The 24,357-nt window shown below is 44.4% G+C and overlaps 1 protein-coding gene across 2 annotated transcripts in view; it reads left to right on the forward strand.

The window, feature by feature from the left end:
- Positions 1–24,357, forward strand: part of XPO1 (exportin 1) — a 133,289-nt gene that overhangs the window by 22,010 nt on the left and 86,922 nt on the right. For both annotated transcript variants that reach the window (XM_085890382.1, XM_085890381.1), the window contains exons 2-7: positions 6,661–6,823; positions 13,276–13,377; positions 13,909–13,981; positions 22,845–22,906; positions 23,152–23,196; positions 23,770–23,951. In XM_085890382.1, the coding sequence (XP_085746508.1) occupies positions 6,698–6,823; positions 13,276–13,377; positions 13,909–13,981; positions 22,845–22,906; positions 23,152–23,196; positions 23,770–23,951 (590 nt within the window). In that variant the 5' untranslated portion in view covers positions 6,661–6,697. The remainder of the gene's footprint in view (positions 1–6,660; positions 6,824–13,275; positions 13,378–13,908; positions 13,982–22,844; positions 22,907–23,151; positions 23,197–23,769; positions 23,952–24,357) is intronic.

Genomic DNA, 24,357 nt, shown 5'->3' on the forward strand with positions numbered 1-24,357 from the left:
TGCGGACATTCATGCTTGAGGATGCGTACTGTACGTACGTGTATGGGAATGCGTAGATCCGTACGGGGGGTGCTGGGTGTCTGTCTAAGGCAGGCTTACATGATGCGTGTCGTGCAGAGATGTACTTCCTGACTGGCTTGGCAAGACGTGTCTGTGTTGGTGGCTAACGTGGGGAGGCATGCTTGCACACTCGGTGTCTTGCTGGGAGCCATGCAATCTGGCAGGAGTGCGTGCTGACTGCGTGCCTGGAATCGTGCGTGGTGGTGGGTGGCTTGAGTGCATGGAGTCGTGCGTGTTGGTGGGCGGCTTACATGCATGGAATCGTGCGTGGTGGTGGGCGGCTTGCGTGCATGGAATCTTACGTTGTGGTGGGCAGCTTGCGTGCATGGAGTCGTGTGTGGTGAGTAGCTTGTGTGCGTGGTGGGCAGCTTGCGTGCATGGAATCGTGCGTTGTGATGGAGTGGTGCGTGGTGGGTGGCTTGCGTGCATGGAGTCGTGCGTGGTGGGTGGCTTGCATGCATGGAGTCGTGCGTGGTGGGTGGCTTGCGTGCATGGAGTCGTGCGTGGTGGGTGGCTTGCGTGCATGGAGTCGTGCGTGGTGGGTGGCTTGTGTGCGTGGGGTCGTGCGTGGTGGTGGGTGGCTTGCGTGCATGGAGTCGTGCGTGGTGGTGGGCGGCTTACGTGCATGGAATCGTGCGTGGTGGTGGGTGTCTTGCGTGCATGAAATCGTGCGTGGTGGTGGGTGTCTTGCGTGCATGAAATCGTGCGTGCTGGTGGGTGTCTTGCGTGCATGAAATCGTGCGTGGTGGTGGGCGGCTTGCGTGCATGGAATCGTGCGTGGTGGTGGGTGGCTTGCGTGCATGAAATCGTGCGTGGTGGTGGGTGTCTTGCGTGCATGAAATCGTGCGTGGTGGTGGGCGGCTTGCGTGCATGAAATCGTGCGTGGTGGTGGGCGGCTTGCGTGCATGGAATCGTGTGTGGTGGTGGGTGGCTTGCGTGCATGAAATCGTGCGTGGTGGTGGGCGGCTTACATGCATGGAATCGTGCGTGGTGGTGGGCGGCTTACATGCATGGAATCGTGCGTGGTGGTGGGTGGCTTACATGCATGGAATCGTGCGTGGTGGTGGGCGGCTTGCGTGCATGGAATGTTGCGTTGTGGTGGGCGGCTTGCGTGCATGGAGTCGTGTGTGGTGAGTAGCTTGTGTGCATGGAGTGGTGCGTGGTGGTGGGTGGCTTGAGTGCATGGAGTCGTGTGTGGTGAGTAGCTTGTGTGCGTGGTGGGCAGCTTGCGTGCATGGAATCGTGCGTTGTGATGGAGTGGTGCGTGGTGGGTGGCTTGCGTGCATGGAGTCGTGCGTGGTGGGCAGCTTGCATGCATGGAATCGTGCGTTGTGATGGAGTGGTGCGTGGTGGGTGGCTAGCGTGCATGGAGTCGTGCGTGGTGGGTGGCTTGCATGCATGGAGTCGTGCGTGGTGGGTGGCTTGCGTGCATGGAGTCGTGCGTGGTAGGTGGCCTGCGTGCATGGAGTCGTGCGTGTTGCTGAGGCGCTCTGCATAAAAAAGGTGTAAAAACAGACCAATCACCCTTCTCCCAATCATCAGCAAGGTCATGGAATCCATCATCGCTTCAGACATTAAATCCTTACTCTTCTCCAATGGCCTGATTTTCGATCATCAATTTGGTGTCAGACCAGGTCACTCTACCCTGGATATGCTGCTTCTGCTCTCCCAACAATGGATGAAGGTCCACAATGCCAGTCATGAAATCAGAGCCATATCCCCAGACATATCGTGTGCTTTTGACACGGTCTGGCACCCTGCCCTGTTCACCAAACTCTCTTCCGATGGTATCCAAGGCCATCTCCACTCGTGGCTCGCAGACTTCCTCTCCTGTCACAGCCAATGTGTGGCCCTTAATAGAGTTCTGTCATCCCCTCTTCCTGTCCAGGCTCGAGTTCCTCAAGGTAGCGTTCTGGGCCCTGTTCTTTTTCTAGTTTTCATCAATGATCTCTCAGACTCTCTGGAAAATCCTCTTTATCTCTTTGCTGATGACTCCACCCTCTGTTGTACCATTTGTCATCCCTCAGACCGGCAAGCAGCAGCTTCTTCGCTCTCTGCAGATCTGGATGAAATCTCAAACTGGTCCAACACGTGGAACGTCTTTCAATCCTGACAAATCTCACAATCTCACTATATCTCTCCGAAAGGACCGTTTGGAAGACACCCCCCCCTCCCATCTACTTTCTCAACAATCCTCTGGAAGAAGTCCTTTCTTTCAAGCTTCTGGCTCTCACTATCTGCCATGATCCTTCCTGGGAAAGCCACATTTCCAAGCTGGCCTCCAAAGCCAGTCGCAGACTGGGAATCTTCCATCATGCAAAGTCCTTCCTCGGCCCACCTGAGCTCCTGACGACATACAAAGCTTTCGTCCGCAGCCTGATGGAGTACTGCTATCCTCTCTTGGCTGGTGCTTCTTCCTCTCACCCTTCTCGGCTTCACACTGTGAAAACCAATTCATTTAGGATCATTGGCATCTCCCGCGATGTGGCTGAGTCTTTGGGTCTCTCACTCTCTTACCGCAGGCAGGTCGGTAGTCTTTCTGTCTTTTACCGTCTTCTCTCCGGATTCGCAACCCTGCTCTGTCCAAGATATGTCGTCCCCCGTCCCCTGTCCCACCCCCTCTCATACTTCCGCAGGGTGCTCAAGGTCTGCCAGCAACCCCCTTCTGGTAAAACCACCAAAATCAAGAGTCACTGCTCACCTTCACTCTTTCATTACTCTTTTTTTTCTGCCTTTGGAACAGACTCCCACACTCTCTTCAATCCCACTCTTCCCTCCAGGTCTTCAAAACAGTTTTTCTCCACCATCTCTTATCTTCCACCATCCAAAACCACAATATATTCTACCCTCGTTAATCCACCGCAAACCCAACTCCTTCAAATTCCCTGCTGTCCTTCCTGAAAGTCCCTGTAGTATCCATCTTGTTTCCCCTGTGTACCCCACTCCATCCCTCTCCCTTCCACAGATCTCCTCATGTCTCTGTTCCACACTTTTTTCCTTCCCTCTCCCACCCCTTTTGTTTCTTGTTCCCCTTGTTGTACGTTCTGTGTGTTAGCTCTCATACGAGCCTCGACAGTGGATGCAAAAAAAAAATAAGAGAAATTCAGTCATTCAAACTCCTGGTCATGCCGTCTCACTATCAGCCATGATCTTTCTTGGGCAAACCGCATTTCAAAGCTGGCTTGCAAAGCCAGCCGCCGACTAGGCATCCTCCATCGTACAAAGTCCTTCCTTGGCACACCTGAACTTCTATCCATCTAAAAGGCCTTCATCTACAGCTTGACGGAGCACTGCTGTCCCCTCTGGGCTGGCTCTCCTGCCTCACATCTTGCTCAGCTTCATACTGTGGAAACCAAGGCTTTCAAGATGATTGGAATCTCCTGCGATGAAGTTGAGTCTATGGGTCTTTCACTACGTCATCACAGACAGGTCAGTGGTCTCTCTCTCCTCTCTCTCTCTCCCTCTCTCTCCCTCTCTCTCCCTCTCTCTCCCTCTCTCTCCCCCTCTCTCTCCCTCTCTCCCCCTCTCTCTCCCTCTCTCTCCCTCTCTCTCCCTCTCTCTCCCTCTCTCTCCCTCTCTCTCCCTCTCTCTCCCTCTCTCTCCCTCTCTCTCCCTCTCTCTCCCTCTCTCTCCCTCTCCCTCCCTCTCCCTCCCTCTCCCTCTCTCTCTCTCTCTCTCTCTCTCTCCTCTTGCACCCTCTGCCCTTTCTATTTCTTTCTCTCTCTTTCTCTCTTTCTCCTCTTGCACCCTCTGCCCTTTCTCTCTCTCTCTCTTTCTCTCTTTCTCTCTTTCTCTCTTTCTCTCTTTCTCTCTTTCTCTCTTTCTCTCTTTCTCTCTTTCTTTCTCTCTTTCTCTCTTTCTCTCTTTCTCTCTTTCTCTCTTTCTCTCTTTCTCTCTTTCTCTCTTTCTCTCTTTCTCTCTTTCTCTCTTTCTCTCTTTCTCTCTTTCTCTCTTTCTCTCTTTCTCTCTTTCTCTCTTTCTCTCTTTCTCTCTTTCTCTCTTTCTCTCTTTCTCTCTTTCTCTCTTTCTCTCTTTCTCTCTTTCTCTCTCGTCTTGCACCCTCTGCCCTTTCTATGCTTTTTACTCCCCCCCTCCAGGTTTCTGCATGGTGCACATGGTCCACCAACAACCCCCTTCTGGTGAAACTACCTAAATCCAGGAATACTGCTGGCCTCCACACATTCATTCCTCTTTTTTCCCATCTGTGGAACCTTTCACATTCTCTTCAATCTCAATCTTCGCTGCAGGTGTTGGAGACAGCTGTTCACCACCATCTCAGATCATCCCCAATCCAAAACCATGATTTTTTTTACCCTCGTTAACCCCCCACCCCACTCCAATCCCTCTTAAATTTCCAGTTTTCCCTCTTGAGAGTTGCCTTCTATATCCATCTTGTCTGCCTCTATCTTGGCGTTCAACTTTCCCCCTCTCTCACCTGTCCCTTTTGTCCTGTTGTGTCCTAATCCGTTCAGTGTATTAGTACGAGCAGGTTTATTATATATTGTTGTAGTGCCTGGTTTGGGGGCGAGGAACGACTGCTAGAATGGAGCAGTTGGGCGGTCTCCCCTCCAAACGCCCGGAATTGAAGGTCGTCACTCCGGATAACTCCGAAGTCGATGGGTCGCTTAATGGACCGTGGACGCCAATATTTCGACCGCGCGGTTAGGATCTTTTTGTCTGATTCCAATTTAGTTAATTCGCCGCGCGGTCTAGCTACCGGGGAAGCCACATCCTCGGCCGGCTTTGTCCGAACAGAGTCGCTGTTTCCGACTCGGATCCTGCGTAACCGAGCGGGAATTACCAAAGCCATGCCGGTCCAAATAACAATTTACGGCACAATTGGCCTCCCTCATTCTCAAGCCCGGACCATACTGGGTCAATGAAAGAAAACGGACAACGAACTGGAACATTTAACAGTTATTTATTTGCAAGGGGCAATAGGGAGGGAAACACAGAGCAGACTTGATCACAAATATAAATGCAGACAAATGTACAATGGCAATCACTTAACAGTTTTACTTTCAAGACTGGCCACAGATAGACACACACCCAAAAAGAAATGGAGCCGGCTGGCCTTTATTGGACCCTCCAGCCGTGGAGGATAGGCAAGCTGGGGGTTAGAGTTTGGTCGGGTACCTGGCCGCCTCGTGCGGTTTTACCGACTGCCACTTGTGGAGCTCGGAGTCCGTGGAAGGGAACGGGGATCCCCAGCTCGAGCGCTCCAACACAACCCACCACGGCCACGGTAGGACTCGAACCCACGAACCAGAATCCAACGAGCGCAGCCAGGACCCTAGAAACGACCCGGCCAGCCACGAACGATGACCGACAACCAGGAGAGCCCAGCAGACCAGAAGCAAGGAACGACCTCCAAGGAACCAAGGAACCAACACACACGGATACAGCTCGTGATCCTTCTTATCCCTCCCCCGTGCGAGGTGGAGGGAACCGCTCTCTGATAACTCACCTCCGGATTGGATGGTGCCTTTTTCGGGTGTTGTGGTGGCCAGCCGCGATTGGAGGAGGGGGGGGGGGCGCGTCGGCGTCTCGGTGCTCCTAACCCCCAAGAGAGGCTCTTTTGTTGTCTTTCCCAGTGTCGAGAGGGGAGACATTCTTCTATGATGGGGCAGAGTCAGAGCTGAGGAAATCTCACCCCTGATTGGATGGGAGGAACATTCCATCTTGCTGGGGCGGAGTCGACTCTGAGGCGAGGGGGGGCTCTGCCCATGTCCGTAGTCGGAAACACGTGCGTTATGGCGCCATGCTGTGAAGTGAAAGCTGGGCAGGTGAAGCGCTTGTTCGCCCGCAGAGTGGGAGGAGGAGTGAAGCGAGGGTTCCCGCTGGCATCGGTAGATTTAAAGATGTAAAAAAAATCCTGACTATAAAAGAAACCCGCAGCGCACACATGAAATTAACCCATTAGACATAGGGGAGAGATTCCAACTATCCACATATACTTAACGAAATAACTAAACTTTGGGTCAACTGTATGTGTGAATGCGAATGGTTTCCATATTTGTAACAATATGATGGGGGTCGGCAACCTTTTTGGGCAGAAGAGAAATTGATTCCTTGAGCAGTTGGTGCACAAAGAGCCAATTGTACAATTTAAATGTACAATTAACGCAGCCTACTTCATTGTGGAAGTTTAATTTTGAAATACTACAAATTTTACGTTTGTGTTGTACTTCCATTGCCATTTTCTGTTCAAACAAAGCTCAAGCAAGCAATGTTCAACTCTTTATTAAAGATTGGGAATTCCAGAAAACTTTCAGTGAAAACAAAGGTGAAACTTCAATTCCTTACACAGATGCACTGATTGAAAGATACCTTGAGCAATCAACATTCAATGAAAGCACAGAGTCAGGAATCCAAGCAACAACGAGAACGGCACTCGGTACAACACACGCCTCTGCCAGGCTGAACAGTTTCTATTTTGTATACATATGTAGAGATTATTATTTGTTGTACTTGACATATGCTTTAATGAGGTGCCTTAAATTGGACTGGACACTTTAATTTGTTGATCACAAATGTATCGAATTTTGATGGGTTTTAGCAATAACTGAACTTGTACATCTTGTCGTACTATTCTTGCAGACTTCTTATTGGACTGGAAAGCCCAGCATAAAGGTCCATGCCTGCCGCAATGACAATGCTGGCAGATCATGCTGCACGCCAGCTTTTGGATTTCAACCAGAAGTTGGACATCAACCTTCTGGACAATGTGGTCGGCTGCTTGTATCAAGGAGAAGGGCCACAGGTACCGATGTGCGATTTGTTGTTTTGGCGAATTTTTACCTCCACCACCGAAGGTGGCGGAGATTATGTTTTCACCCCTTTCTCTCGTCGGAATCTCTCGTAGTCTGTCTTGTTTGTTTGTTTGTTTGTCTATTTGTTTGTGTGCAAGATATCTCAAAAAGTTGTGGACGGATCCGGATGAAATTTTGTGGACAGGTTGGGTGTGTGACAAGGAGGAACTGATTAGATTTTGGTGAAGATCCAGATCTGGATCTGACGACCAGAATTTCTAAAGTGATTCTTCACCATTGAGAGATCGGGCCAAAAACAATCTAGTTCTGCACAAGTCTGGAGACAGCGATGGTTCACGAGCAATGTACACGGTTCGCCTTTTTTATTTTTTGACCTTCGAGGGGGCGCCATGGGCAAACTGGTGGGAATCGGGAAAAACGTAAATGATGAAAGTTGTAGTAATCGAAGAGCACTACTTGCATACCAACTTTCATTCGAAACAGTTGAAAACCCCAGGAGCTCGATGCCCAATTTATTGATTTTTTTTTGGACATTTTCTAAGTTCGTGACCTTGTGACCTTGACTTTGGGATGAAAGTGAAAAATCGAGCTCCGTGGGGCTATGCAGGTGCCATTGGGCTAACCAAATACCGAAACCCCTGCCAAATTCGACAAACCCCCTCGGAGAAGATGTAACTTGAAATCGGCTACCCCCTAAAAACATGTTTTGTGGGCGTGGCTCCGCCCATAATGGGTGCAGCATGCCCATTCTCAGGAAAACACAACTAGATCATGATATAAACCTCCCACCCAAATTTTATCAGGATCGGATCAAAACCCACGGAGCTATGCTCGGGACAGATAAACAGACAGACACACACACCCGTAATGAATATAGTGGTCACTTACTGACTCGTGAATCAATAGCATGATATTTCAAAAATATATTGGGCCTGATATGTTCTCATAAATCAGGCCTTGCGTGGCGGAGGTATGTGCTCTACCGAGTGCCCTTCTAGTTTTTTTAATGTTTTTTTTTGTGATTTGTGTATCATAGGATACAGCATTTAAGTGCAGTGCTCAAACATTGAGGAACAATACTGGTTGTAACTTTCATACAGTGCCTTCATAATGAAACAGAAGACCAAGAAGGAACCCCAAGAAGTAAACAGCAATGATGGAGTCATCAAGAGGAACCTGCAATTTACACCCCTCAACTTTTGTCATATTTTGTTTTGTTTCAGCCTGAATTTAAAATTGATTAAATTTACTTCTTTTTTTTTTGGCACCGATCTGCACAAAATACCCCATAATGACAAAGTGAAAACGTGTTTTGAGAAAATGTTACAAATTGATTAAAAATGAAAACCTGAAATGTCTTGCATCAAGTATTCAACCCCTTTGCTATGACACTCCAAATTGAGCTCAGGTGCATCCAACTTACTTTAATCATCCTTGAGAATTTCCATAACTTGAATGGAGTCCACCTGTGGACAATTCAATTGATTGGATGTGGTTTAGAAAGAAACACACCTTTCTAAAAAGGTTCCACAGTTGACAGTGCATGTCAGAGCAGAAACTCCACCATGAAGTCCAAGGAATTGTTTCATAGAACTCCGAGATAGAATTGTGAGGAGGCATAGATCTTGGGAAGGGTAGAAACAATTTCTAGAGTGTTGAAGGTTCCTAAGAACACAGTGAGCCCCATCATTAGGATATGGAAAGAATTTGGAACAACCCAGACTTTTCCTTGAGCTGGCCGTCCGATTAAACTTAGCAACCAAGCATGAAGGTCCTTGGTGAGGGAGCTGACCAAGAAACTAATGACCACTCTGACAGAACTACAGAGTTCCTTAGCTGAGTTGGGAGAACTTGCTGGGAGGACAACAATCTCTGCAGCACTTCACACATCTCGGCTTTATGGGAGAGTGACCAGAGGGAAGCCACTCCTGAGAAAAAGGCACGTGACAGCACACCTGGAGTTTGCAAAAAGGCATGTGAAAGACAGAGAACATAAGGCAAAAGATTCTGTGTTCTGATGAGACGAAAATTCAACTCTTTGGCCTGAATGCAAAGCTCTACATCTCTACATCAAAGCACCGAGCACATCTCATCATCCACCCAATACCATCTCTACCGCGAAGCATGGTGGTGACAGCATCATACTATGGGGATGCTTTTCAGTGGCAGTGGCCAGAAGGCTTGTAAGGATAGAGAGAACAATGAATGGAGCCAGATACAGGCACATGCTTGAGGAGAACCTTCTTCAGAGTGCAAAAGACCTTAGACTGCGGTGAAGATTTACGTTCCAACAGGACAATGACCCCAAGCATACAGCCAAAGCAACACTGGAATGGCTTCAGAACAAGAACGTGAAAGTCCTTGAGTAGCCCAGCCAAAGCCCAGACTTGAATCCCATTGAGAATCTGTGGAAAGGGACTTGTAGATTTCTGTTCACCAACACTCCCCATCTAACTTAACAGAGCTTGAGCAAATCTGCAAGGAAGAATGGGAGAAGATCCCTAAATCCAGATGTGCAAAGCTGATACAAACATACCCAAGAAGACTCAAAGCTGCAATCACTGCCAAAGGCACTTCTACAGAGGATTGATTCAGGGGGTTGACTACTTATTGACACAAGACATTTCAGCTTTTTATTTATTATCTTGCCAAAACGAAGTTTATGCAAGACATGTTAGTCAGCTTGTATGTTTTTTTTTTTTTTTTTTTTTTTTTTTTTTTTTTTTGTTAACCTCTGCCATCAAAGATGGATGGAGGTTACTGTTTTCACCCCTTTCTGTTTGTTTGTAAACAGTATTACGGAAAAACTCCTCAACGGATTTTGACGAAACTTGGTGGGGGGGGGGGGTTCGGTCTGGTCCAAGGATCATGCAATTAGATTTTGGACTCGGTCCAAAATCCAATATGGCCGCTATGGCAGCCATTTTGAAAAAATATTTGTATTTTTTTTGCATTTCTACATGTTTAAAGTGATTTCCAACCCCCCCTCCCCCCCAAAAAAGAATTGTTAGAGAAAAAAAAATTTTGCAAATTTTTTTTCAACAAAATTTAGATTTTTTTTTGCATTTCTACATGTTATAAGTGATTTCCAACAAAAAAAACATGCCAAAATTATAATTGCGGCTGATTTTGGAACTTCAGGTGGATATACCCACGTAAAATCAATTTCTGTCTCAAGGAATCTAGTTATGACGAATGAATTGAGTATGTAAAAGGGAAAGTTGCAAACTATAACTCTGTGAGCACTGTTGACGTGAAATTGAATGAATCGGACATCAGGTTCATTTGAGTGACTTAGCGGTATTGGCGGCGGAGGTTTTGCACTCTACCGAATGCTCCCCCTCTAGTTTGTTTGCCTGTAATCGCGTATAAAAAATTCTGCAGAGCACAGTTATCATTGGAAATTTTTGTAACTTCGCATATCAGAGCCCTATAGAGGTCCCTTTCAGCGCATAAAATTTTGAAGGTCAAAGGTCGAGGTCACTTTGTCGCAAATCAGGGGAGTCGACGAAACCCTTATTTTTGAGTAATTTTGATCGGATCGTCTTCAAACTTCATGGGAATATAGTTCATGGTCTGGCGCTCAGCTGATTAATTTTTAGTGGCGATTGGCTTTGACCTTCATATGTTTTTTTTTTTTGTCTGTAATCACGTATAAATCACTCTGCAGAGCACAGTTATCATTGAAAATTTTTGAAACTTCGCATATCAGAGGCCTATAGTGGTCCCTTTCAGCACATAAAATTTTGAAGGTCAAGGTCACTTTGTCGCAAATCAGGAGTCGACGAAACCCTTTTTTTGAGTAATTTTGATCGGATCGTCTTCAAACTTCATGGGAATATAGTTCATGGTCTGGCGCTCAGCTGATTAATTTTTGGTGGCGATTAGCCTTGACCTTCATGGTTAGCGCCTCAGGTCAAACATATTTGACCCCAAGGTCAAATTTTCAAGTTTTAGGAACCATATCGTGTAGTACCTCAAATTGAACACCTCTGAGTGCTTTCTAGATATGTCAAGCTTGAGACATTATGACGTCATTTGGTGACGTTATGAGGAAAACGCATATTTTTCATGGTTACTCTGTAGAACGATTCTCATCGGAATCTCTCGTAGGCAGATATTCCTCAAGGAGTCGCTCCTGGTGGATAGCAACAAAATGTTACAAAATTCGAGGGGTGTAAATACTTTCTGAAGGAACTGTATGTGTCAATACTGTTATGAATTGTTAATTACAGGTCAGGTCAGGTATGGGAGCATGTGCCAGAGTAGAGCGTCACTGCGGCCACTTTCCACCGGTACTCCAGGGGCCTCCGTCTGGCCATCCCCCAGGCAGATGCCTGGCCCATCCCCATCTCCTTGAGATGCTGATCAACCTGCTGCAACCATGAGGCACGTGGTCGGCCCATTGCCCCCCTCCACTCACGAGGCTCCCTCAATGAGAGAATTGAGAGAATCTGGTGAACAGGATCAGCATCAGGAAAACGAGCCACATGTCCATACAGCCGCAACTGACATTCACAGACTATACAGGTCACAAATCTCATTTGAGTCTCTCTCAGCAACCACTCGTTGGCCACAAGGTCCGACCAGCGATAGCCCAGGATTCTCCGAAGAGACCTGGTGCCAAAGGAATTAAGTCGCCATCTCAGATTCCTGGTCAGAGTCCAAGTCTCACATCCGTAGAGCAAGACTGGAAGCACCAAGGACCTGAAGATTTGGACTTTCGTCCTCTTGCACAGGTACCGACAGCGCCACACCCCATGATCCAGTGAATAAATGACTCCCCAGTCCCAACACAGACATTGATTGCCCTGTGGCTCCCAACCAGCAGAGACATGAATATCACTACCAAGGTAAGTGAATCTATCAGTGTCCTCAACATCCTTGCCACAAACAGGTACAGATAAGTTAGCAGCATCCAAGATGTCATTGAAAGCCTGGATCTTAGTTTTGACCCAGGAAACCCGTAATCCCAGCCGCTCTGACTCAATCAGCACCTCGAGGGCCCCCAAAAGGATATCCAGAGTCTCCGCAAAGATGACTGTATGATCTGTGACATCAAGCTCAGAGATCTTGACATCCGCAAATGATGCACCGCCGCTTGATCTCTCCGACAACCTCCCCAGAATTCAGTCCATACAAGTGCTGAAAAGTGTGGGGGCCAGAACACACCCCTGACGAACTCCAGTAACAACTGTAAATAAGTCAGAGATTGTATCACTACATCTAAAAAGGACTTTGTGCCAGAGAACAGTTCAGACATCGGATTGATCAGTTTTGGTGGCACCCCACGAAGACCAAGAATCCTCCAGATGGCATCCCGATTCACTGAATCAAACGCTTTACAGAGAACAACATAAGCTGCAAGCAGTCCCTGCTGAAACTCTCGTCTGCGTTCGGTGAGGACCCGAAGAGCAAGGATACGGTCAATCTTTGATCTCTTTGTTGTAAAGCCTGACTGCTCTGGACGCTGGTGCTCAAGCAGATGGTGGCGAACCCTATCAAGAATTATCCGAGCGAAGACGTTGCCCGGCACTGAGAGCAGCATCACCCCTCGGTCGTTGTTGCGGTCCTGCCGATCACACTTCCCTTTCCAGAGAAGGATAACAAGGTCCCTCTCCTAATGACTCCTAAGTCCATTTGAAATTGAATTGAGTGCAGGGACACCGGTGATGTCATTTGTATGCATATTCTGACAGTGTGTGGGATTGTCAGCAATGTGTCCCTCAGTTACGAGTACGATTTGTGTGAAGTATTTCGTTCATATGGTATGCATGTTCAGATGGGAGCTATTTGTTTGGACCACACTTGATCATATCTAGGGTATGTCACAGTACCACTGATGCAGTGACCACTAAGTTTGGGCAGGAATTAATAATTAGTTTAGGGTGTCAGCGACAACTCGCCTAATCTTCATTGAAAGACACGGTGCCTTATTTAACAAAAAATCAGGTAATGCTAGCACAGGGGACACCCAGCTTAATATCCTTCTGATGGATGACGCTCTTAGTGATGTACTGCCCTGCCTACGAAACACCAATCGGACAGTTTATAGTCATCATGGGAAATATACCCAGTCAAAAAACTTCAAAGGCAAGTGAGCTACCTCTGTATCATCCTGTCAGAACTATGAGGTGTTGATTATAGAGAGGTGGTGATATTGGTAGTCTTTGTACACCGGACAACTTTAACTGTTATAGAGTCTTGTTGATGCTCACACAATTGCATTTTGTTTGTACAATTTGATATGAGGCTGTACTGATTCGACTAATTTGAGCTTTGAAATTGAGGGAATCTCAGTGCGTCTGCAGCCTCTTATTTTGCTATATTCCCTTTTTCAATTATGAGTTGGATACATTTGGTTTGTATGGCTTTTATTTTTGCATAATGATTGTGAAACCATTTTATGATTATTAATATTATTGTTATTATTTTTGTATAGCAACGCATGGCCCAGGAAGTTCTGACACAGCTCAAGGAACATCCTGATGCTTGGACTCGTGTGGACACTATCCTCGAGTTCTCTCACAACATGAACACAAAGGTATGTAGTTGTTTGACTGCATTTCGGTGAATATATTTTTGTCCTGTGGGTGGGGGGTTGCTGGTGTTTAAGTGGAGCTGAATTGAGAAAACCTGGGAAGAAGAAAAGAGGAGGGTGTTGGAGAAGTGGAGAGAAAGGGGGAAAATGGTTGTGCTGGGGTGAGGCCATCAAGAACCAACTTGCCGTCCTGCTACATCAGTGGGTTAGAGTAGTACCTTCGTCTGATTAAGCTGAGCAACTATTTCCTGTGTCTGAATCTTTTTGTACATTGTATTCCAAATCTTAGTGGACCTTATTGTGCAAGAATTTTACTCCGACGAAGGCCTTAGAATAGCTTGGTTCTTCACATGAGATTTTTCGAGGTGTTGAAGTCGATTACTTTCAGTGATTGTTTCACTACATATTCGTTTTCCTGATTAGTCTTTACATAACCTGGAAGGAACGGTATTGTAGTTTGGGTTGTTGTACAGTATTTTTATTTGATTTTAATATTCCAACATTCATTTTCCTTTTTTTTTCTTCCATTTGCAGTATTATGCATTGCAAATACTCGAGAATGCAATCAAGACTCGTTGGAAGATTCTGCCAAGAAATCAATGTGAAGGTACGGCAATGTTGTCTTCCTCTGTTAATAATCATTATTATCCGTTTTCTCAAGACTCTCGTATTGCAGGGTTTTTAATATAACTTGACACTGGGTTGTGTGAACTTTTATTTTCTGCAAGATCAAAGCTCATGAAAAAAGCAAGGTGACAGAGGGGATGAATTGATAATAGGATGGCGAGAGCATATTAGGGCAATAAGGAGAGAGAGAGACAGAGACAGAGACAGAGACAGACGGAGGAAATGACAACCTGCAAGTCAGAGTTTTGGGTTAATTGGAGTAATAATTAATTATTGTGGGCAAGGATGGGGGATGACATGAGATGGTAGTGTACCTGCAGGGATGCGTGTGATACCACCGCCTCGGGAAGGTGGTTATACACACATGAGAAGTGGCAAACCAAAGAGTTGAGATGTGTAATAAGCCTGGATTTTGGAAGTTTGATCAGTGGGTGACTGAAAGAATACAAGCTACGTGGTGGAAACAATAGCTCTGCCAGGCTGACAAGTTTATTTTTTTGCATCGCACTGATAGGCCGGATCTGCATCTGGACCTTAACCAAAATCTAATCGGCTTTTTCATGTCACCTTCCCAACTCATCCACCAAGTTTTGTTATAGCGAACGCAGTGAGCTTCATACTTAACGCGTGCACATGAGAGAATAGGAAACAACAACAACACCAACAACAACACAATACCCCTGGCAATTTGGAATCCATGTCATTGGCTATGACCCTTTTGCTTCCGATTTTTTTTTGCTTCTGGTTTTTTTTTGTTTCTGGTTTTTGTCATGGTGAATGATGCATGCCGGGAGATAAAGGCATCGTCAGAGACATGAAAGACCTAAATATCAGACATGGTGTATATTTCCTCCACTGATTTTAATAAAGATATCTCCCGCATCATCAAAAAATAATTTTTAATCGTGATTTACATTATTTGATCGCTGATCCCGAATACAGGCCGAAGTAACCGGAAATTGCGTTTTCAGTTGTGAACAAGTTATAGGTAAAGTCAGAAGCGAATGTAAGAAGAATTCTACGTTCGCTTCTAGTATTTATTTTTTAGTTGAGATCCTGTTCTAGGCGGTGTAGTTGTCGTTGTGAAGGTAATGTTGAGGTATAATGTTGAGGTAATATTAATTTTTTTAGATGAGATTCTGTTCTCGGCGGTGTAGTTGTTGTGAAGGTAATGTTGAGGTAATATTAATTTTTTTAGATGAGATCCTGTTCTAGGTGGTGTAGTTGTTGTTGTGAACGTATTGTTGAGGTAATATTTATTTTTTTAGATGAGATCCTGTTCTAGGTGGTGTAGTTGTTGTTGTTGAGGTAATATTAATTTTTTTAGATGAGATCCTGTTCTAGGTGGTGTAGTTGTTGTGAAGGTAATGTTGAGGTAATATTTATTTTTTTAGATGAAATCCTGTTCTAGGTGGTGTCGTTGTTGTTGTGAAGGTAATGTTGAGGTATAATGTTGAGGTAATATTTTTTTTTTTTCGATGAGATCCTGTTCTAGGTGGTGTCGTTGTTGTTGTGAAGGTATTGTTGAGGTATAATGTTGAGGTAATATTAATTTTTTTAGATGAGATCCTGTTCTAGGTGGTGTAGTTGTTGTTGTGAAGGTAATGTTGAGGTAATATTTTTTTTTTTTTAGATGAGATCCTGTTCTAGGTGGTGTCGTTGTTGTTGTGAAGGTAATGTTGAGGTAATATTTATTTTTTCATTGCAAAAAGACTTTAATTTGATATATTTAAGAAGCGAATGTAAGAAGAATTCTGCATTCGCTTCTCGGCTTTGCCTATTCCATATTAATCGGTCCACAACCTTTTGAGATATCGTGCTTCATATCGTTTTTCACCCTATCTCTAAATTGTGAAGAATCACTTAAAAAAATTCTCATGTCCAGATCTGCATCTTGACCAATATGGAATTGATTGCTCTTTGTCACACACCCAACATCCCACCAAGTTTCGTCTGAATCTGTCCATATCTTTTTGAGATGTCATGCTTACAGAGAAACGGGTGAATCCATAACCTCCGTCCATCATCAATGGCACAGGTAATGATCAAGTCGTTGATGTAATATGTACTTAAAAAAAAACTTAAGCAAGTCACTTTAAAACAAATTATACCAGAGAGTTCGTACAACATGGTACCCCATGCAATTTTCAAGTTTTTCCAGTATGGTACTTCAATTTTAATAAAATGATGATTTAACCCTTTGAACCCTCGCGGCCGGTTCACCAGCCGCTATTCAAGCCTCCATATACCCGAGCGGCTGGATTTTTCTCCAGGGAGCCCAGGCTGGGGGAGCCAAAAGTCCAAGAGCTCAGGGTTCAAAGGGTTAAAAAAAATAATCTGGAAGCTTGATGCTATTCAAGTAGTCCTGAAGCAGTCCTGAACAGCATCATTATACACCACCCCCATTAAAACTTTATTTAAATCGAAGTGCAGTCAGTCCTTGCTAAACGTTGTCGTTGCATTCTTGAAAAGTGCGACTTTAACTGAAATGGCTTCAAGCGAATCCAATTCCCTGTAAGAATTAATGTGAATAAGGGGGATTTGGGGGGGGGGGGGCGTGGGGGGGGTTAGGTTCCAGGGAAAATTTTTATTGTCAGGCAAAAGACATTATTTGTACATGAAGTACAAGTTTTAAATAATTTTAAACGAACAATTGAATATCATCTCTTGTTGCTTTTTAGGTCATCTCCATCGAGATGACCTAATAAAGCCGGACCAAATGTCCGTCCGTACGTCCATCCGTCAACAATTTTTCTTTCCGATCTTAATGAAACTTAGTATGTGGGTAGTGGTCGATGAGTGTTGCACAACGATATAACTTTTGTCCGGGTTCAAGGTCAAGGTCAGGGTCAAGGTCACGAAGTCACGTAAGTTATAAAAAAATCGCCATTTTCAAAACCTATCTAGTCTGCCATTCTACAAGATATTTGGCAACTGTTTATTGATTTGATAGTAAAAAATATTATCTTGTATCTAACCGGACAGGTTTTTGAATTTCCGTCCCGTTTGGCCGCCACGTAACCTGGAAGATGGTCTAAAACATCTCCCGGTACAAAGAAAACTTTTTACTTCCGATCTTGATGAAATTTGGTATGTGGGTAGAGGTCGATGAATGATACCCAACGACATATTTTTTCCCGGATTCGAGGTCAGGGTCAAGGTCACGAAAGTTGTGAAAGTCACCATTTTCAACACCTATCTCGTCTGTCATTTTAGGAGATATCTGGCAACGGTTCATCGGTTATGATAGTAAAAAACATTATAGATATGACCGTCACCCCCACACGGGGGTAATTTTTATTTTATTTCATTTTTTTTCATCATCTCGAGTTGCTTCAGATCTTTATTGCGAGCTCCGTGTGATTGCAGAAGTTATGTAACGTCGGCTTCTTCCACCTCATAAAAACCCGCTTATTGGCCAAGACGAGGATAACTTTCTTCAGAACGGGGACAACATCTTTAAATCCTTTCAAGTCATTGACACATTCAGGCCACAACTTCCCTAACACACCATTCCTGCACACCTGAGTAACTTCAGCCTTGGACCCACCGATGTTATCGATGCACAGCTCGGTGTATATAAGACCTATACTGCACGTATTATGGGTGGGCTTGTACACCAGTATTTACGATATGACTTGTATGCCAGTATTTACGGTGTAGCTTTGTTAAATGCAATTTAACTTCGTCCAACAAGCCTGGTGTTGGCGTAGTGGTTAGGGTAGCGGCTTGGGATCCAAAAGGTCCTGAGTTCAAGCCCCGTTGGGCCACTGAATTAATACACACCGGGAGGTTGACTAAGCCTGTCATCCTTCCGAGGTCGGCGAAGTGAGTACCAGTGTACTGGGCCCGGTGTATGCCCCGGTTAAGAATAGGTGTACCATATCCCTGTGTCGTAAGGGACGACCAGGGTTGCGTCAGGAAGGGCATCCGGCATAAAACCTGTGCCAAATCATTATGCGGATCATAACGGATGATCCGCTGTGGCGTCCCCTAACGGGAGCAGCCGAAAGAAGAAGAAGATTGTGTAGCTTTGTTAAAATGAGGAAAACCATTATTTTGGTCCTAAATTCGAGGTAAAACAATTTTATGAGTATGATCTCAACGAGATCAGTGACTTAATAGTGAAACGATGATAAGCTCGGACTTGCTGTACTGCAAAAATGGAGGCTTTTGGAAGTATAGTAAACCCTTAAATGTCACGGGGGTTATGTTCCTGGAAAATGCCGCTATAGTTAAAACCAAGGGCTTATGGGAAAAGGGGGGTTCGGTACCTGGGCTTTGAGAAAATATTGGGGAAGGTGGGCGCCAGCTAAAAATATACGCATCACAATTGAAATAAACATGTAAAATAAATAGAAAGCATGTTAACATTGAAACAAACATAAATAAAACTAGAGCGGGAGCACTCTGTAGAGTGCAAAACCTCCGCCGCCAATACTGCTGGGTCACTCAAGTGAACCTGATGTCCTATTCATTCAATTTGACGTCTACAGTGCTCACAGAGTTATAGTTTGCAACTTTCCCTTTTACTTTAAACTTTTACATACTCAATTCATTTGTCATAACTAGATTCCTTGAGACAGAAATTGATTTTACGTGGGTATATCCACCTGAAGTTCCAAAATCAGCCGCAATTATAATTTTGGCAATTTTTGTTGGAAATCACTTAAAACATGTAGAAATGCAAAAAAAAATCAAAATTTTGTTGAAAAAAAAAAGTTGCAAAATTTTTTTTCTCTAACAATTTTTTTTTTTGGGGGGGGGGGGGGTTGGAAATCACTTAAAACATGTAGAAATGCAAAAAAAAAAAAAATTAAAATGTTTTTTTCAAAATGGCCGCCATTGCAGCCACATTGGATTTTGGACCAAGTCCAAAATCTAATGGCATGATCCTTGGACCATACCTAATCCCCCCACCAAGTTTCGTCGAAATCCGTCGGAGTTTTTCCGTAATGCTGTTCACAAACAAACAAACGGGTGAAAACAGTAACCTCCGATCTTCGATGGCAGAGGTTAATGAAACAAAAACACGACTTTTACCTTTTAAATTTATTACAAAACTGCGAGATGATTTTTACAAAACAGTGAGGTGAGTGAGGGTAAAACATTACATTCTGTACTCTGCCATAAATATAAACCACAAGACTTAGCTAAGTATGATGATGCTATTAGAGTGTAGAGTTGGGAGCGGGGATGGGGATTCAGCAATCGGAAGAGCAGCATTGGCTTTACGACGAAGTCGCCTGCTGCTTGCTTCAAGGACAAGGGTAAAACAATCCTAAACCACCTTGAACCTCGGAGCAGATATTTCCTGCTTGGACAGGAAGGTATGAGATTGCATCCTCTTCCAGCATAATCTCATCTCGGCGGCGTTGAAGACCTGCTCTTGCATAAATCCCTTTGCCTTAATTAGTTTCATGAGCTGTGGTAGGTAGTTCTCCGCCACCTCATGGTCTGCCGATGCTGCTTCCCCGACTAATTTGACATTACGGAGGCCAAATATTCCTTGGAAGTTCTCAAACCAGCCTTTGCTGGCATGGAGCTTGTGAGTAGCAATGGTTGAACTGGAGTCTGGCCACAGGTGCCACGTGGAAATATTGGTAAATGCATGATTATTTCTCTCGTATCACCGAGCATTGGCGGCAACACAAACATGGATATTTGACTCTATTTTACAATATACTACACAGTCGATTCATTTTATCCCATAATAGTGGCCCACAGTTACCACACTTTCACCTACAGCCAACCAATTTAACAACTCAATATTTTTGCACAATGTCGTAACCTTTCTCTGCCTTTTGGCACAATTAATTTTGGCCATCGGTTTACGTTTGGGTGCGATTATCAACGGTGCGTGAGAAAAAACAAAAGACTTGTACACGCAATGTGAGATAATCGTACACGCCAACACAACTGACGACTCATCTCACCTCAAAAACCACGATCGGTTGAAATGAAGTCCCGCGATCACTAAATCGAAACACAATAAGGTGGCCCATGATTGGTGGAAACGCGCGACGTTGAAACGCGCGATGTTCAAACCCACTATATTTAAGGGTTTACTGCATTATGACAGTAAAATGACAGTCTTTACTTTTTAAATTTTATACACAACGTCGTGGGTTGTATAAGAGCTAACACACAGAATGTATAACAAGGGGAGCAGGAGACAAGAGGGAAGAGAGAGAGGAAAGCACAAAACAGTGGGGAATAGACACATGAGGAAATCTGATCTGTGAGGGGAGAGGGATGGGATGGGATACATGGGGTAAACAAGATGGACACTACAGGTACAGGGACTTTCAGGAAGGAAAGCAGGAAATATGAAGGAGGTGGGTTTGGGGTGGATGAACAGGGGGAGAAAAGCTCGTGGTTTTAGATGGAGGAAGAAAAGAGATGGTGGTGAACAGCTATTTTGAAGACCTGGAGGGAAGAGTGGGATTGAAGGAGAGTGTGGGAGTTTGTTCCAAAGGTGGGGGGAAAAGAGGAATGAAAGATTGAAGGTAAGCAGTGATTCGTGATTTTGGTGGTTTAACCAGAAGGGGGTTGCTGGTGGACCTTGAGCGCCCTGCGTAAATATGATGGGGTGGGGGTGGGGTGTGGCCGGAGAGGAGCCGGTACTAGATAGAAAGACCACTGACCTCCCTGTGATGAGAGTGAGAGACCCAAAGACTCAGCTTCATTACGGGAGATACCATTTATCTTAAATACGTGAAGCTGAGAAAGGTTGGAGGTGGGAGCACCAGCCCAGAAGGGAGAGCAGTACTCCATCAGGCTGCAGATGAAAGCTTTATACTTGGTCAGGAGCTCAGGTGTGCCAAGGAAGGAGTTTGTATGACGGAGGATGCCCAATTGGTGACTGTCTTTGGAGGCCAGCTTTCGAGATGTGGCTTTCCCAGAAAAGATCATGGCAGATAATGAGGCTCAGAAGTTTGAATGAAAGGACTTTTTCAAGAAGATTGTTGAGAAAGTAGATGCGGGGGGTCAGGGGGGTGGTCCAGATGGTCCTTTCTGAGAGACATCATGTGAGAGTGAGATATTTAGGGATTGGAAGACATGTTCCACATGTTGGACCAGCTTGTGATTTTATCCAGATCTGCAAAGAGTGAAGAAGCTGCTGCATGCCGGTCTGGTAGAGGGTGGAGTCAACATTAAAGAGATAAATAGGATTTTCCAGAGTTGGAGAGATCATTGATGAAAACGAGAAAAAGAACAGGGCCCAGAACACTGCCTTGAGGAACTCCAGCCTGGACAGGAAGAGGGGATGAGAGTATTCTGTTCAGGGCCACACATTGACTGTGACGGGAGAGGAAATCTGCGAGCCAAGAGTGGAGATTGCCTTGGGTACCACAGGGAGATAATTTGGTGAGCAGTGCGGGGTGCCAGATCGTATCGAAATTATGACAATAAAATAATGATTTTAAAGATTGTTAAACAAGCTCAAATGAGCGAAGATCCTCATCCTCTTAATGATGATGTCATAAAAACGAATATGACGTCATTGTGATGTAACAGGTTTGCCATAAATTATCCGTGCTAATGCCCGGCTTGATTCTCGCAAACAAAATTCAAACAGCTTGCCAAGTTTCGGAGATAATGGTATAAGCGATTTCCATTAGCGGCGATATTATGACGTTAACTTTTTTTCTAGGAAGAATTTCCAAAATCGGGGATGGTTACTGCCTGCGTGTGGGCTTTCTGCATATACATGGCAAGTTTCACGAAGATCCGATGAAAACTCTGTGTTGTGAAACAAAAAATGTCAAAAAATCGGAATGACGTCATAAAAATTGATATGACGTCATAGTGATGTATCATATGTGCGGTAATTCATCTCTGCTAATGCCCTGTTCGATTCCCGCAAACAGAATTCAAAAAGCTTGCCTAGTTTCGGAGATAATTTTTTCGGCGATTTCCATTAGCGGAGATATTTTGACGTCATAACTTTTTTTTCGAGGAGGAATTTTCAAAATCGGAGATGGTCACTGTCTGCGCAGGGTATTTTTACATTAATATACCAAGTTTCAGGAAGGAAGTTTCGATGAAAACTGTAGGCTGTGAAACAAAAAAGTCCACAAGAAGAAGATGAAGAACAACAACGTGAGTAAGACTTCGAGATCCTCCACGAGGATCTAAAATATCTGAAAGTTTAGCGCTGCTGAAGTCTTATGGGGCATTTTCACAAAAGCGGGTCAGGTAATGGTAAAGACTGTCCGAGAATTTTTATCAAGCATATATTGCCCAGTCAGTGCAGAGGCCTTATGGTGATCCTGCGTTGCTGACATCATTTGAACATTTTTCTAGCCTTTATAAGGGGTTCAAGCACTATTTCGAGAATATCAAAGAAAGTTGATTTTTTTTTAGTTTGTTCTTTACCGTTACCTGACCCGCTTTTCTGAAAATGTCCCTTATACATCACTCTTGTACACTGTAATAAGATGACGTTGGGTCACAGTCTCGGAGATGGATGTTTTATTGATCACTATAGAACACAGTGTCAATCAGCCTCGTACTTACAGAGCCATATTGGCAGATCGACTTCGCTCTAGTTTTTGTTTCATTTTTCCAGAAAAATCGAATGAAATCCAGAATGGATGGTAAAGGAGGGACAGAAGTCAATAAAATGTTTTTTTATTTTATCTTTTTTTGCTTTCGGTGACATTTGTGTAATGTTGCATGAATGCCAAGGACATTACAAGACGATGGACTAGTCGGCATCAGACAAAGGATGACCTCCGAAGGGATTTGCTTCCGTGGTCCGCCGAATATTTCATTCTATATTACGCTTGATTTTGTGGTTAACTAAAATATTGGACATTTGCTTGGCACGTGTGCAGGTATTAAGAAATACGTTGTTTACCTCATCATAAAGACTTCACAGGATCCTCAGACAATGGAGGTAAGGAGGTTGCATGCTGAGCCTTTGATCATTTTATCTGTTTCAATGTTTTGAAGCTGAACAGTGTTTGAGACACGTCTAATTACTGTATGTCTTTTTGTTCTCGGATATGATTATCAAGGCTTGCCTTTGAGTCAACTTTTATTGCTGTCACATATCTTCAGATGAAGCAAGGCATGTTGAATGAATATATTATTTCTTGGGGTAAATTGTATTCTGTCTTTCTGACTCTTTCTGTTGTGCAGAAAGAGAAAGTTTATCTTGGAAAACTCAACATGATTTTGGTTCAGGTAAGTGTCTTTGCAACAGACCCTGGTGTTTCATTTTACAAGGTGCTCCAATGATGACAATTCCAACCCGCCAAAAACGAAACTGGTCACTATTCCGTGGGCCACCCTATATTGTTTTTAGAATCCATATGAATTTCCCACAAGATTGTCTTGTATTGATGCGAATTGTTGTGAAAAATGGGATGGCCATTGCAGTTGGCCAGCTTGCAGAACGCCACCATGACCAGTTCTTTGTTCTGTTATAGCCAAACAGGAACAATAGGTCAAGCTGTTTATGGTGAAATATAGAATTTTGAAAGGAGTCGAGTCAGGGTAGGTAAATCCATGGTTGTGTGTTACATTTGTCCTCACTGAACTCTGAGGTGCTCTTTGGGATTTGTGTGGTGGGAGGTGTTCCTGGATAACAAATTTTCGATGACGCCAAATCCACAAAATTATATATTTATTTTAACGTTATTATTGGAGGGAGCATCCTGATGAAAGTTTTATTTTGTTACACTGTATGTAAACTATTGAATTTGTTTCATTATCCAAATGAGTAGGCCATGAACTTTTGCTCATCTTTTTATCCAGATCCTAAAACAGGAGTGGCCCAAAAACTGGCCCACGTTCATCAGTGACATTGTTGGTGCAAGCCGTACCAGCGAGTCTCTCTGCCAGAACAATATGGTTATCCTAAAGCTGCTGAGTGAGGAGGTCTTTGATTTCTCTAGCGGGCAGCTCACTCAAGTCAAAGCCAAACATTTGAAAGACAGGTTAGCTCCACATGCTGTGAGACATTCCTTGTGCATCCCAGACAACGTTTTACGAGTGAATTTAATCAACTCTAATTTTTTTATTATTTTCATACTGAATATAATCTCATTGACCCCTTTCATTGCTAATTACACAAAAATCGACTCTCAATTTTATTTTGGGATGAAAAAAACCCCATAATCGATGAATAATCTTTCTATATGCGGAATGAGTTTTCAAACAAAATGCGTTTAAGATTAGTTCTGTGTTGTTGCTCAATACAACGAGCTGTGTCGATGGCTGAAGGGTGTGCTCAAAGGTGGAGAGGGGGGGGGCTTGTGTCACCTGGCAATCGTGCAGGGTGATACCTGCACTTTGTGTTGTGCCCAGGCCTGTCCAGCACAAATTCGATCAAATGGGGAAGTT

This window comes from Eptatretus burgeri, chromosome 7, assembly GCF_056783735.1.
Source record: "Eptatretus burgeri isolate ZD-2024b chromosome 7, Ebu_testis_v1, whole genome shotgun sequence".
Taxonomy (NCBI): domain Eukaryota; kingdom Metazoa; phylum Chordata; class Myxini; order Myxiniformes; family Myxinidae; genus Eptatretus; species Eptatretus burgeri.